The sequence below is a fragment of the Choloepus didactylus genome (assembly GCF_015220235.1).
Source record: "Choloepus didactylus isolate mChoDid1 chromosome 25 unlocalized genomic scaffold, mChoDid1.pri SUPER_25_unloc1, whole genome shotgun sequence".
Classification (NCBI taxonomy): Eukaryota; Metazoa; Chordata; class Mammalia; order Pilosa; family Megalonychidae; genus Choloepus; species Choloepus didactylus.
In genome coordinates, this window is record NW_023637606.1 from 5,154,707 (window position 1) to 5,170,612 (window position 15,906).

The following is a 15,906-nucleotide window of genomic DNA, read 5'->3' on the forward strand; positions in this document are numbered from 1 at the left end:
TCCAGCCCACTGGACACTTCCACTCAGATGCTTAACATATGGTTCCCCACTCCACATCCCCATCTTGGGTGGTGGTGGTTTCATCCTTTTGGGTGCTCAGACCCAAATTCCAGCTTCATCTGTGACTCTTCTCTCCCCTTCCTTGGGTCCATCAGGAAATCCTGTGGGCTCTGTGTGGTTGGCAGAAAAACACCCCCCTCAAAGATTCCCATGTCCAATCCCATGCTGTTTATCCACAAGTTGGAGAAATGAACAGTGGTTTATTCTTATCAAATGGTGGTCCATCTGTCCTCCTGGTCTGTACATCCCAAATGGTGGTCTGTCTATACCACTGAGCAATAGAAAGGAACAGACCCCTCATCCATGCATAAATGGAGGTGGATCTCAAAGGCATTGTGCTGAGTGAAAGACAAGCCACTTACCGTGTGATTCCATACAGATATGATATGTCAAAGGGGACTTTGTAGGTGGGATTAAGGATCTTGAGGTGGGGAGATTCTCCTGGATTATCTGGAAGGGCTGGGTAATCCCATCTAATCACACAAGGATTTAAAAGCACAGACCTTTCTCCAGCTGGAAGCAGGAGAGAGGAAGGTGGAGGGGGGGGCAGAGAGGTTTGAAGCAAGAGAGGGGTTCCACCCATGGTGCTGGCCTTGAAGGTGGAGGAAGGGGGCAACAGCCAAGGAGTGTGGGTGGCTGCTAGGAGCTAACAGCCAGCCAGGAAACGGGGACCTCAGTCCCACAGCCACAAGGAACTGAATTCTGCAGACGACATGAATGAGCAAGGAGACCCATTCTCCCCTAGAGCCTCCAGAAAGGGACGCAGCCCTGAAGAAACTTCAATTTCAGACTTGTAGGACATGAAGCAGAGATCCAACCAAGCCTGCCAGACCTCTATGGAAACCGGGAGATGATACATTTGTGTTGTTTTAAGCTGCTCAGTTTATGGTGATTTGTTACAGTAGCAAGAGGAGGAAACAAATACTCTCTTGCCTGCAAAATGTACCCATAACTTCTGCCCAAATCCGTTGCTCCCATCCTGGCCCAAGCCACCATTAAGGCAATGGTCTCCTTGCTCATCTTCGTGGTTTTGCTTGTGATTGCTTAAAAAGTTTCCAAAGGGATCCTCTTAAAACCTGAGTTATATATGCCCCTCCTGTGCTCACAGCCCTCCAGGGCTCCCACTGCACCTGGGGTAAAAGCACAACCTGCCCCCCTCACTCCCTCTGCTCCATCCCCACGGGCACGGTCTGCCTCAGGGCCTTTGCATGGTCTGTTCCCTGTGCTTGGGATGCTCTTCCCCCGGATTCCTCCATAGCTCACTTCCTCTTCTCCCTCGGATCTTGGCTTAAAAGTCACTTCATCAGTAGAAATTCCCTTATCTGGGAATTTCCTAGACCATCCCAAATAAAATCGAAGTCTCCCAACCCCTGCCAAGTTATCCCGACTTTGCCTTCCTTTCTGTCCTGAGCCCTGAATCCCTGTTAGCAGATTACAACACTTGAGTACGCGTTTTCTTTATTGCCTGTTGCCCTTCAACCCCACAAGGACATACACTCCACGTGGGCAGGTGGATGGTCTGGTTCGTTTATCACTGTGTCCTCAGCACCTAGACGGGGCCTGCACACAGTAGATGCTCACTAAATATTTGGATTGTGCACAAATGAATGACCTGAGCTAAAAGAAGATTCTAGCACCCTGGAGAGAGCACAGCTACCTAAGGGTTACACTGTCAACACCAGCCAAGTGATCCCAGGAGGTCACCAAAGCATCTGAAAAAAATTTTTTTAATGTTTTTTGAGAAAATTCTTGATGTTAATGGGAAATCTTCCCAATTACCTGTGGGCAACTAGTTCAAAAACAGGAGTCAAGCAAAAAGATGAACAGCCCAATTTAAAAATGGGCAAAGGACTTAGATAGACATTTCTCCAAAAAAGATATGCAAGTGGCCCATAAGCACATGAAAAGGTGCTCAACATCATCAGCCGTTAGGGAAATAAAAGCACATGAAAACCACAATGCATGGCCATGCCATGCCCACTAGGGTGGCTACAAAAAATTGGAAAATAACAAGTGTTGGCGAGGGTGTGGAGAAACTGGAACCCTCATGCATGGCTGGGGGGAATGTAAAATGGTGTGGCTGCTGCGGAAGACAGTTTGGTGTTTCCTTGATTATGTTAAACACAGAATTACCATATGGCCTGGCAATTCTGCTCCTAGGTGTAGACCCAAGAGAATTGAAAACAGGTGTTCAAACAAAAATGTGTGTGCGACATCCTAGAGTAATTTGGGCAGATAATAAAAAATATATTTACAGCCTCCCCCTCCCCAGCCCCGAGGATCTGGGGGAAGGTGCAGATGTGTTGGACATCCTCACCTGGACTGGTGTTGATGTTGTCACAAACATTGGGACTGGCGGTTTGATGTGCTGAGCCCTCGAGCATGGGACTTGCCCTTATGAAGCTCATAACCACAAAGGAGAGTCTAAACTTGTATGTAATGGTGCCTAAGAGTCTCCCCCTGAGTACCTCTTTGTTGCTCAGATGTGGCCCTCTCTCTCTCTAACTGAGCCATCTTGACAGGTAAACTCGCTGCCCTCCCCCCTACGTGGGACCCGACTCCCAGGGGTGTAAATCTCCCTGGCAACGCAGAGTATGACTCCCGGGGATGAATGTGGACCCGGCATCGTGGGACTGAGAGTATCTTCTTGACCAAAAGGGGGATGCAAAATGAGACGAAATAGTTTCAGTGGCTGAGAGATTTCAAATGGAGTCGAGAGGTCACTCTGGTGGACATTCTTATACACTATATAGATAACACCTCTTAGGTTGTAATGTATTGGAATAGCTAGAAGTAAATACCTGAAACTACCAAACTCCAACCCAGCAGTCTGGACTCCTGAAGACAATTATATAGTAATGTAGATTACAAGGGGTGACAGTGTGATTGTGAAGACCTTGTGGATCACACCCCCTTTATCTAGTGTATGGATGAGTGGAGGAATGGGGATAAAAACTAAAGGACAAATGGGGTGGGATGGGGGGATGATTTGGGTGTTTTTTTTCACTTTTATTTTTTATTCTTGTTGTGGTTCTTTCTGATGTAAGGAAAATGTTCAGAGATAGATTGTGGTGATGAACGCATAACTATGTTATCATACTGTGGACAGTGGATTGTATATCATGGATGATTGTATGGTGTGTGAATGTATTTCAATAAAACTGAATTTAAAAAAAAAGAAAAAGAAATGTAAATAGAAAAAAAAATGAAAAAAGAATGTGTGTGCAAGTGTTCATAGCAGCATTATTTACCATAGATATAGGTGGAAGCCACCCAAATATCCTTTCACTGATGAATGGAGAAACAAAACGGATATCTATATACAAGGGATGTTAGCCACAGAAAGGAAGTTAGTTCTGGTACATGCTAAACATGGATGAACCTTGAGAAAATGTTGACCATAAAAAGCCAGATATAAAAGGCTATGTATCATATGATTCCATTTATGTGAAATGTCCAGAATAGGCAAATCCATAGAGATAGAAAGCAGATTAGCGGTTGGCAAGAGCCCAGGGGCTGGGGGACAGGGGTGGGGAGTGGTTGATAATGGGGTTTCTTTTGGGGGTGATGAAAATGTTCCAGAACTAGCTAGAGGTGATGGTTGCACAACTTGGGGATATATCAAATGCCTCTGAATTATGCACTTGAAAATGGTTGTTTTATTATGCGTATTTTACCACCAGGAAGGAAAATTGGGGGCTGCCGCTTGCCCCCTGCTGGGGTGGGTGCCTGGTACCCATCAGCACCCACTAGTTCCTGCCAACCCAAAGGCCTGGCTGAGCCCAGCACTGTCTTGCAGATTCAGGGCTCCTTGAAGAACCTGAAGGGCATTGTGCAGTACAAGGAGGAGGTCCAGATGAAGCAGTCGAACCTGTATTCCGTACGTCTGAGTCCGGGAGGGCAGGCCGAATATCAGGGGCACAGCATGAGCTCTGGGCTGGGTGATGGGTCGGGCCGTCCTCCGGCTTGGGGAGGGGGCGCCCCTGCCCCCCGCGAGCCCACCGGCGTCTCCGCAGTGGAAGGCGTTCCTGGACCTGGCCGCTGGCATCTCGGACGAGAAGCTGGACAAGGTCATTGACTCGCAGAAGCCCAACCAGTGCTGCACCCTGGTGTACAGCGTGTCGGGGCCCGGGGCCCCCAAGGCCGTGATGCTCAGTCATGACAACGTGAGGCTCCTGCCCAGGGGGTGGCCGGGCGGGGGTCCATCCAGGGCTGGACAGAGCGCACCGGGCGGGGGGGCGGGCCGAGAAGGTGGCGGCTGGTGGGTGACAGCGAGGGGCCTTTCAGATCACCTGGACCACCGCGGCCACTGCCCAGAGCCTCTCCTACAACTGCCCCCCGGAGAAGCAGGAGGTGCTGGTGAGCTACCTGCCGCTCAGCACCATCAGGGTGCAGATCTTTGACATGTGGATGGCCATCTGGGTGGCCGGGGCCCTCTACTTCGCCCAGCCGGACGCCCTGAGGGTGAGTGGGGCTTTCCTGGTGCCCGGGGGCCGTTGGTGCAGATGAGGTTGGGGGGCTGCGGCCGAGGGGGGCTTGCCATCAGCTGAGAGGGCTCCATCCAGAATCGGAATCCTCAGCGTGACCCCAAATAGCCTCCCCTTTTCTGGGCCTCAGTTTCCCCAGCTGTGAACTGGAGCAGGTGGAGCTAGGGTTGTGAGGGGTGGGAGACGGGGCAAAAATTGCAAGTGTGGGAAATTTGACGGCGCCATTGAAAGTGCACGAGGTCACGGACAAAGACGGTGAACCCTTGGCCGAGGCGCGCTGGCTGTGCGTTTCCCGTAGGGCAGGGAAGAGAGAAAGGTAGTGGCTATTTTGGTGCCACCCATGGGAATCATCACCCCAGATTCTTACGACCCCCTTGCCTGGGGGCAGCAAACTTTTCCGGTCAAGGGCTGGACCGTGAGTGAATGAATGGTTCAGTCCTCACGGGCCAAGGAGCAAAACGGAGAGAACAAGTTCCCACGTGTCTCTCATTGGCAAAAGGCAGAACTTGACTCTCGTGGACGTGAAAATGCACATTTCACACCATTTTCACACAATCGTGTGGCATATTCTTCTTGCAGTGCTTTCCCAAGCATTTAGAAATGTGAAAAAGGGCCGAAGTTTCCTGACCCCACCACCCACCCTCCCCGGGCCTGCAGGATGGCTGGCTCGCGGGCACTTGGGGTTTTTCATGTTTTGGGCTATGACTTTTACTCTCCATCCTTCCTGAGTAATATTTTGGTTGGTTGTGGTCAGTTGGAGGTGATTTGACAATAGTGGCAGAACCAAAGTTTGTCTCTTACATCTCCACCTGCTACTCTCCCCCCCTCCGTCTCTCCTCCCCTCTCTCTCTCCCTCCCTCTCCCCCTTCCCCTCCCTCCTTCTCCCCCGCCTCTCTGTCCCCCTCCCTCTCTCCCTCCTTCCCTTCCCCTCAGTCCCCTTCCCCCCTCCTCTCTCTTCCTCTCACTCCCCCTTCCTCCTTCCCCCCTTTCTCTCTCCCCCTACCCCCTTCCTCTCTCTCTCTCTCTCCTTACCTTCCTTCTCTTCCCCTCCACCCCTGACCCAGAATTCCCAGGATCAGGAGAGGATGGACACAAACCTACTGAAACTCACATCAGTGGGGCTGCGTCTCAAACCCTCCAGGTCAGGGGACAGGGGACAGGGCTTCCGCAGTGTCCCCCTGGGGGAAGAGTGGCTGGGAAAGGCTGGTCCCCGCAGCCCCCTGTGCAGCCCTGGGACCCCCATAATCACCTGCCAGCACAGCTCTCCACGTGGCCCCCTGCCACCCACGGAGGGCCTGGGATTTCCTCTGGTGCGCCTGGCCCGGGGCCGGTGACGGTCAGCCCCGTCCAGCGAGGGCGGCCGGAGGGGACGAGTGTGGGTGGGTGGGGGCCACCCCGTGGCCCAGGACCCGCCGCCATCCCGCCCTCCACCCCCTGGGCACAGGGCTCCCTGATCGACACGCTGCAGGAGGTGCGGCCCACCACCTTCTACGGCGTCCCCCGGGTCTGGGACCGCATGCTGGATTGCGTGAAGACCACCCAGCTGGCCGCCACCCGCTTCCGCCGCCGGATGCACAAGTGGGCCATGAGGATGGGGCTCAGGACCAACGAGAAGCGGATGTTTGGGTGAGGCCGGACCCCGGGGGGCTGTGATGTGGGGGGCTCGGGGATGGACGAGGGGCGTCCTGAGGCCAGGCCCTGCCTGCTGCCTGTGCTTTTCAAGGCAGCTCGCCCTGCCGCTGTGCTTCGGGCTGGCCAGGTGGCTGACCTTCCGCCCGGCCTGGAGCGCCCTGGGCCTGGACAGCTGCCCGCAGCTCTTCAACACGGGCCTGGGGCTGCCCAAGGACACGCTCGAGTACTTCCTCAGCCTCGACATCCCCATCTACGAGCTGTACGGCCGGGCCGAGTGCACGGGCGTCCACACCTCCTCCAGCCACCAGGCCTTCCGGCTGCTGAGGTGGGTGCTGGCGAAGGGATGGACAAATGGTGGGCCTGGGCGAGGCCAAGCCGGAGCCCCCTCCTCTCCACCCGGGGGTCACCGGGTGCCCCCTACCCACCTGGCTCCCCCCTCTCCGGGAATGTTCACACAAAGGCCAGCGGGCAGCTAAACCTACGGGCCACGGGGTGGGGATGGCCCAAGACCCCTTCTGATTTTTTTTTTTTTTTTAAATACTTAAAATCTATTAAGTTGAAAGAAATACAACCATATTCATGGTTTCAATTACTCCTGGGTAAACTATAATTTTCAACAAGTCAAAAATTACTATGATGTACACCACGAAAAACTGAGTTGAAACTACGTAGTATTACTTTATTGTGATTTATTAAGGTTCTTATTTTCATCGGTATTACATAAATTAATTACTAGTATTAGCAAAATGCAACATAGGACTACTTAAAACAGTATATTAGCTCTACCAATGATCTGCACGCAATTTATGCAAAAGTTTTAATATTTTTTTCCCCAGTCACCCAACAAGGACACCTGTAAGTGCCTTTTTTTTTGCATTTTTAAATTTATTTTTTGAAAAATTAAACAAACAAAAACCCCACATTCCAAACAAAACAAAGGATTATGAAAAACAAATAACCTAAAATAACTATGCTTCCAACATGTTCCTGCCTTACCCCAAGAAAATTAACAAACCATAACCAAACAATGGAATAAGAAAAACAAATAATCTAAAATAACTACATTGCTTCCAACATGTCATACCATACCCCAAGAAAAGTAACAAACCATAATCAAAGCTCTAAGCAACTTTTTAGAATTAGATGACACACGTACATCTAATAGCAATTTTATTAGCCCAAAGAAAATAAGTGAAATCTGGCCAAAACTAATCAGGAATTTACAAAACAATTACTATTCTATTTGCTATTTAGAGCTGATATTTTTTTAAAGCGTTGACTATCTGTGATTTCTTCAATTGTGCCCTATTTTAACGGGGACATTAAAACCCACGATCCCGCCACTCCTTGGGGCTGTCTGGGCCCACGGGGGACGGCTTCCATTTTATTCCGTGCACGTCCATCCAGCCGCACGGGAAGTGGCTCCACGTGCTAATCCCGCATCCCTGTGGTTGTCATGGAAACCAGGCACGCTTCTGGTAGCTTCCGGCCCTGCTGTTGTTTGCTGAACGCTTCAGGCTCCCAGATGCTCCGAGGTGACTCGGTGCACGTTTCTATGGCCCGAGGGAAACATCGTGGAGTTGTAGCTGGAACTGAGAATTGAGGGGTTGGCAGCGGCTGGCTCGGAGCCCCTTCTGGTTTGGTTTTTACCTGGCAGAGGCTATTTTTATGGACGATGCATTATTTCTGAGCCCCTGGCATCCCGGAAGAGAACCGCTGTATTTGCTTCAGCAGCTTGAAACCACAGAGGTTTATGATCTCATTGTTTCTGTGGGGCAGGAACTCGGGAGCGGCCGGGCTGGGTGGTCCCGGCTTCGGGTCCCTCACGAGGACTGGCTTCCGAGAGGCTGCCTCTTGTGGCTGTGGGCTGCAGGCGCCGGGTCCCTGCTGCTTGCGTCCGGAGGAGCCTCTGCCGCACAGGCTTGGGTGTCTTCCCAACGTACCAGCCAGATGCCCTCAGAACCAGCAACCCAAGAGACAGCAGGGAGGAGCCCCTGTGTCTTTTATGACTAGGATTGCCAGATTCAGCAAATAAAAATACCGGATGCCCAGTTTGAATTTCAGATAAGCAAGAAATATGTATATAGTATAAGTATGTCCCACTCAATATTTGGGACATACATACACTAAAAAAAAAAAATGTGTCCTTTCTGTGGAATTCGAGTTGAACCGGGCACCCCGTATTTCCCCTGCGACCCCATCACCACGGCCTCAGAAGTACATTCTGTGGTTTTCTCCCCGGACACAAGGGGAAGTCGAGGTGCCTGGCAACTTCCTCTCAATTCCCAGGGCCTAACAAAGTGTAATGAAAGCGACTTGGCTTTTGGGGGGTGGAAGCGGCTTTCAGCTGAGATGGAGGACGCGTGGGCGCCCGTTGCAAAGTGCTTTGCCACCCCCGTGTTCTCCTTAACCTGCCGACCCAGAGGAGCAGAGCAGAAGTGGGGACGGGCACTGAGGCTGGGGGAGGTGAAGGTCACCGGCAGCTGGGAGGAGGGATCCAGGGCTTGGAAGGAGGCTGCTGCCTCCCGACCCAGCCTCCTTTCCCTCCCACGGAGGGCTTGATGCTTTGTAGGACGCCCGTGGGCGCATTCGAGGAGCACCGCGTCGGGGGGATGGTGGGGAACCAGTTGGAGCCTTCGTGGAGCCTCGGTCTTGGAGACCAGAGAGAACTTTCCATGCTCCTGGGGTTGAGGGTGTGCATGGGACTGACAGATGTGAAATCAGTTGGTGAAGACAGACGCCTGGTGATGCCTCCCTGGGGTCCCCATTCATTTCAAAAACACGGGTGTGGACTTGGGGCGTGCACTGGGCTGGGTGTTGGGGATCAGGCTGTGTCCTTTCGGCTGGGGCCAGTTCCGAGGCCCCCGACTGTCCAGGGGCAGGGGCTGCGGCCCGGGGGGCCCTGATGGCGGCCTCGAGCCCCGAGAGGGGAAGCCCCTGGCCCTCTGGCTTCCGAGGAAGGAGACAGGGTGGGGGGAGCCCCCATTGCTTCTTGGGTCATCCTCGTGGTTCTCTCCCCCTGCCCGGAAGCCCTCATCCGCTCGGCAGCCATCAGAAAGGAGTCTTGAGTTTCTTATGCGCCCTGCCTTGTCCATGGTGCTGATCCGTGACCCTCCGGGGACCAGGGGCTAGGCGGGGTGCAGCTGCACCCCCAATTTGGGGCTCAGTGAGGCAGACACCGACCTGGGCTCCCAGCGTCCGGAAAGCTGCTGTGGAGGCTCCCAGGCTTGAAAGAAGGATGGAGAAGACTCGGGATCTGGTGGTTGCGGGATGAGGGGAAGGGGTCCGCGTGTGGGGGGCAGGGAGGGCCCCCCTCCTCCGCTAATGCCCCTGCCCGCTGCCCCCAGCTGCGGGAAGGCACTCCCTGGCACCTACACCAGGGTGCACCAGGAAGACGACAAGGGCATCGGGGCCATCCACATCTGGGGCCGGCATGTCTTCATGGGGTACCTCAACGACAAGGAGAGAACCCGGGAGAGGGTGGACGCCCACAGCTGGCTGAACACAGGCGACCTGGGGCTCCTGGACACCAACAAGTTCCTCTACATCATGGGCAACGTCAGAGGTGGGCCCCGGGGGGTTCCACAGACCAGGCGCAGGGGGCGGGGGGGCCAAGCCCAGGGGGCCTGGCTGCCTCTCCGGGGTCTCCAGCAGATGGCAGGAGCCTTGAGACAGTCTGTATCCCCCCCAGCATCCCCCATTTCCCCTTTCCATGCAGACATCATCACCCTGAAATCGGGTGAGAAAATCAACCCCACCCCCATCGAGGAGCGGGTGAAGAGGCACATCCCCCTGGTCCGCTACGTCATGCTGGTGGGCCAGGATGCCCCCTACCTGTGCGCCCTGCTCACGCTGAAGGTGCTCTGGTCCTCACGGCAATCTGGGGTGCATGTCGGAGTGGGGGGGCCTGCTGTCCTGCCCTGGTCAGATGCGGAAACCGAGGCTGGGGAGGAGTGGCGAGCTGTCAGTCACTCGGTGCCTGCTCCCAGGGACTGCACTCCCATTTTGGGGGGCTCCTGGGAACCCCAGAGATAATGGCCTGACCTGCTGTCCTCTGCAGGGAAGGGACTTCCACTCAAGAGCCCACAGCTCAGAGACGGCCCTTGGCAAGTGGAGGGAGGGGAGCACAAAGATGGCAGGCATCTCGGATGCACTCGGGGGTCCCCACACCCTCCTTCCCATGTCAGACAGCGAGGGTCTTGGGGGAAGCACCGTGAAGTGGGAAATGGCCCTGAAGTTGAGTCTGTCCCCGCTTCTGACTAGCGGAGCCATGCTGGGCACATCCCTTCCGTGCTGAGCCTCGGTTTCCCCATCTGTAAATTGGGAACGGTGACCCCTGCCTTCCTGGGTCGGGGTGAGAATGCTCCGGGCCTCTGCTGTGGCTGGTGGTGGGTGGAGTCAGTTCCAAGGTTGCCTGACCCCCTGGCTCCTGCCCCGCAGTGCCAGGCCCACCCAGAAACCGGGGAGCCCCGGAACGCACTGACCAGTGAGGCCGTCACGTTCTGCCAGCAGCTCAAGAGCCAGTCCACCCGGCTGACGGACATCATTGGCAACCGAGACCCCGTCGTCACGGAGTTCATCAGTCGGGGCATTAAAGCTGCCAACGCGGAAGCCACCTCCGACTGTGCCAAGATCGTCAAGTGGACTATCCTGGAGACCGACTTCTCTGTGGCCGGTGGGGAGCTCGGTGAGTGGGCGGCGGGGTAGGCAGGGGGCCGCTGCTGGCACTGGGGACAGGGAAAGGGTCCCTGAGGCCCGGGATTATTCTGAATTTGGGTTGTGTGCCCTGATCGTACACCAAATAGCATTTGAGTCCCCACCGTGCATGGGGTGTGATGCAAATCCCTCGGCTCCTTTCCCACAGGGGCTTACTCCAAACTGGAAGATAAACCCTACAGCAGGAGGGCACGCCCAGATCCGGGGCCTGGCTTTGGGGGGCAGGGTCCCCGTCTTATAGAGTCAGAGAGCAGGTTGGAGAGTCTGGAATTGAACATGTCATAGACCGGAGGTTTCTGAAGCGTGGACCGAGGGTCGTTCGCATCCGAGGCTACTGAAGTGCCGGCTGGAAGGCAGCTTCCTGGCGGGCCCCAGACGTCTGGGGTGAGGGACCCCAGCGTCTGCGTCGTTAACCAGCTCCCCCAGGGATTCCCACATGAGGGGAAGGCTGACGTCCACGCGGTGGAAACTGCGGGGTGCTCTGGGATGGACGTCGAGTTCCGGGCAAGGCCTTCTGCCCTCCTGATGCCATTCCCTCCCCCGCATCCTTAGCCCAGACTCGGCCCCCAGCACCCCGTCTCGTCCAACAGCGGTGGCGACAAGCTCCTCGGGACCCTGCTGGGGTGGGGGGCAGCCTCTCCCGGTGGATGGCCCCACCCCAGACTTGCTTCCATTACAGGGGCAACCACGAAGCTGAAGAGAGCTGCAGTGGCCAAAATGTACCAGGCAGAAATCGAGAGATTTTACGAGGACGACAGGGACGACTGGTAGCCACCCCGACAGGCCCGGCGGGGCTGTCCTTTGTGGAAGGGCCTGTGGTTCCGCGTGTTTCTTTCCGCGGGTTTCCCTGCAGGGGAACAGCTGGGTGAAGGGAGAGAAGCTGTTTCCGGTGTGGATTCCCGGTTTCAGCTTGGATGTCCCTCCCCGGGCGAGTGTTCTGAATAATAAAACACGTTCACTAAAGCAGTGGTTCTCACAAGTGGAGGCGATAGGGAGCTCCCGGCATCGAGTGGGGGAGCCCAGGGAGGCTGCCCGACGCCCCAGTGCCCAGGATGTCCCACCCCAGGCAACGGCTTGGCCCCCGTGTCAGTAGCGTCCAGGTGGAGAGACCCTGCCCTAAGGGAAGGACCCACCACCCTGGTTTCATACTGAGAAATCTGGAAGATTCCAAAGTGGGCTTGATAAGGTTCCTACGTTTCTTTTACTTTCAGAAAGGTGCACTCTGTAAGGGAGAAGCCAGGGGTGGCTGGGCAGGCTTGCAGCCATCCCTGGAGACGTATGGGCACTTCTCTTGGGCTGTTAGAAATCACACTGAGGTGCATCTGAGGAAGGAAAGAGACCCAAGACCAGCTCACGTTTAAGGAGCGGGGGCGGGGGGAGAGCTAGGCCCGGGGTCAGGGGTTCACCCAGGGGACTCTGGGGCATATGAAATCCCACCCTGCCCTTAATCCATAGGAAAGAACTGCAGATAAGCTCACAGACACCATCGCACTGGAAAGCAGGGCCTCTGTGGCCCAGGCAGGGAGCACAGCAGGGAGTACAGCTCAGGTGGGGCCTGGGAGGCCACCGCTCGCCAGGACGAGAGTCATGTGCACAAGCAAGAAACACAAAACCAGGAGGAAGGCTGGCTTCCCAAGAGAGCAAGTGCACTTGTGCAAAGAAGAGCTTATACCTAAGGAGAGAGAGCAGTTTCCTTGGAGAAATACTAGGAAACAGCATCCAGGAAATAAACGTTAAGTGGTCACAGATATGAAGGTGAATCCAAAGGTTCCACCCTATGTCGTGGGAGGTGCAGAAGGAGATAAGAGAGGCAACGTGCAAAGAAATAATGGCTGAGAATTCTACAGGAACCAACCGAGTACCATCCAGGATACATTTTTAAAGATTAAAATTTAAAAAGTGTTGGCATGCAATTTCAGAACAAGATGAGGAGAAGTATTCTGAAACGTAAGCTGATCACATGGAAAAACAAATGTGACAACATCTGGGAAATACCACGGCCAAGTGGGATTTATCCCAGGAATGTGAGGGTGGGTCAGCATAAAATCAATCAATGGAATAGACTATATTAATAGAATGAAGGTAAAAAAAATCCCACAAGACCATCTCAATAGGTGCAGAAAAGGCATTTGACATAACTGAACATACTTTCATGATAAAAACCACAATCTAGGACTAGAAAAGAACTTCAACATGATAAAGGGCATTTATCAAAACCCACAGCTAATATTATCATCAACAATGAAAGACTGAAAGCCTGGTTCCTAATATCAGATCCCCACTGCTATTCAACATTGTACTGGATGTCTTAGCCAGAGCCATTAGGCAAGAAAAAGAAATAAAAGGCATCCCCGTTGGAAAGGAAGAAGTGAAACTATCTCTATTTGACAATTACATGATTCTATACATAGATAATCTGAAGGAATCCCCAAAAAACTACTAGAGCTAATTCAGCAAAGTTTCAGATCACTAAGGATATATGCAAATCAAAACCACAATGAGATACCATTTCACACCCAATAAGATAGCTATAAATTTTTTTAAAGGAAAATAAGAGTTGGTGAGGATGTGGAGAAACAGGAACCCTTGTACACTGCTGGTGGGAATGTAAAATGGTGCCGTCACAGTGGTAAATGCTTTGGCAAGTCCTCAAAAAGTTAAACATAGAATTATCGTATGACCCAGCGATTCCACTCCTACGTATAGACCCCAAAGAATTGAAAACAGGTTTTCATAAGAGCCAAAATGTGGAAAACTACCCCCAATGTCCATCAGTGATGAATGGGTTAACAAACTGTGGTGTATGTATGTATGTATACACACACACAATGGAATATTATTCAGCCACAAAAAGGAATGAAATACTGATACATGTTACAATGTGGATGAACCTCAAAAACATTACGCTAAGTGAAAGAAGTCAGACGCAAAAGGTCAGATATTGTATGTTCCCTTTTGTACGAAGTATCCAGAATAGGCAAATTGAGAGAGAGAAAGCAGATTAGTGGCTTTCAGGAACTGGGGGATGGGAGGGGGGAGGACTGAGGAGTGATTACTTAACGGATATGGGATGTTCTCCCAGGGTGACGGGAACATTTTGGAACTAGAGAGAGGTGGTAGTTCACAACAGTGTGGATGCACTAAATGCCACATAAGTGTATACTTAAAAACGGTTAATTGTACGTTATGTGAATTTTACCTCCATTTTTAAAATAAAAGAATATATGGGAAAATTCTAAAAACCAATAATGAGGGGGACTGGCCCTACCAGATACAAAATGGATTTCAAAGCAGTGGTAATTAAATCTTGGTGATCAGGTGTAAGTAGATACAAGGAACAGAATGGGGAAGCCAGGGACAGATGCAAATGTATGCAAGACTTGAGTAACGGGATAAAGATGGCAATTCAAATCAGTGGGGGAAAGATTATTCAATAGATGGGACTGGCTCAACCTTGGGTTGCTATCGGGGAAATAGTTGGGTGGGTCCTTCTGCACAGAAGAATAAATTCCAGATGGAACAAATTAAAAAGTGAAAAAGGAAGGGAGGGAGGGAAGGAAAAAGGGAAGAATTAAATTCCTAGAAGAAACTGTGGGAGAATTACTATTTTATCATAGCAGATGAGGAACAACAACCCAAAAGCCATCTAAAGTAAATCTTGATGAAAACGTAAGACTTCGGCATGGCGGTAGGAGGAGGACGGGCTGTAAATACAGCCAAAAGACAAACTGGGGGGAACATAGAATGTTGCAAAGGGTTACATTTCTTATTCCAAAAAAGGCTTTAAAACGCTCACACTCTCTCTCTCTCTCACATACACACACATACACACACGTTCCAAGAAGCCCAGTAGGAGACAGGTAAGTTCACTGTGGGATGCACATATATTTACACACCTGCACAAGTGGAGCTATGGAGTCAAAGGGGGAAAAGGCAGTCTAAATGTCCACTGGTAGGGAACTAGGTAAGTTATGGGGCATTCATATAATGTACTAATTTGGAATAAACGCTAAGATACATTAAGGAAATAAATGTGTCGATGTTACCATTTGCAAAAGGAAGTATGTCCTTGTTGAGGCACAGAGAACTCTCAAGGGACATGTGGGGAACTGGAGGAGGAAAAGCCAGACTGAGGGTCACTGCTTACTGTGTGCCCCTTCAACCTTTGAACTCGTTTGCCTTGAGCCTACATTACCAAAAAATAAATTTAAAATTTAAAATTAAAAAAATTTCAAGGCAAAATACTAAAAAATACCCAGGTCCCTATCTGAGACTCTATAAAGTTTCACTCACTAAGTTGATTCTTCAGAAATTTAAATCCCTCCAAGAGCTTCTATGTCAGCTAAGTCTCAAAACCCAGAGGCAATAGCCTCTTCTGGAACAACCACCAGATGCATACCCCTTCCCCATAACGTCGACACCCCTTTTCAATATGAACAAACTAGGGGAGTCACTGACATCCCTAGACATCATCAGATATCCCTGAAGATTGAGAAAGTGATTATATGAGAAGAAGGGACAGCAACAGACAAGACAGGATTTAACAAAGGATTATGAATACAGAATCTTTATATAATTTTTTTGATTCTAGGGTATTAAATAGCTAGAAGGAAATAACTGAAATGGTGGAACTGTAACCCATAACACTCTTTGAAATTTGCTCTATAGTTACCTGTTACATCGTACTTAGAAAGTTATCACCTTTGTGTATGTTATAATTCACAATAAGGAAATAACTGAAACTGTGAAACTGTAACCCATAACATTCTTTGAAATCTAAGTACTTCTTAAATTGAACTGTGAAAGTTATCACTTTTCTGTATATACATTATATTTAATAAAAAAATGTAAAAAAAAAAAGAGAATAGAAAATCAGTAAAGAAAAAAAAAAAAGGCAAAGTGCATTTTTAAAAGGCCAAAGAGAGATGTCATAATTGTAAAATAAACAATTCACCAAAACATGAAATTGTTTCTGACTAAAAGTCAAAAAAAAAAAAAAAAAAAAAATCTT

General features: G+C 51.3%; 1 protein-coding gene across 1 annotated transcript in view; it reads left to right on the top strand.

Moving 5' to 3' along the window:
• Positions 1 to 15,906, top strand: part of LOC119525302 (long-chain-fatty-acid--CoA ligase ACSBG2-like) — a 32,147-nt gene that overhangs the window by 8,620 nt on the left and 7,621 nt on the right. The window contains 10 exon segments of the mRNA XM_037823993.1: positions 3,860 to 3,940; positions 4,077 to 4,226; positions 4,348 to 4,524; positions 5,701 to 5,736; positions 5,992 to 6,173; positions 6,271 to 6,504; positions 9,527 to 9,744; positions 9,898 to 10,037; positions 10,620 to 10,866; positions 11,575 to 11,662. Of these exon segments, the coding sequence (XP_037679921.1) occupies positions 3,860 to 3,940; positions 4,077 to 4,226; positions 4,348 to 4,524; positions 5,701 to 5,736; positions 5,992 to 6,173; positions 6,271 to 6,504; positions 9,527 to 9,744; positions 9,898 to 10,037; positions 10,620 to 10,866; positions 11,575 to 11,662 (1,553 nt within the window).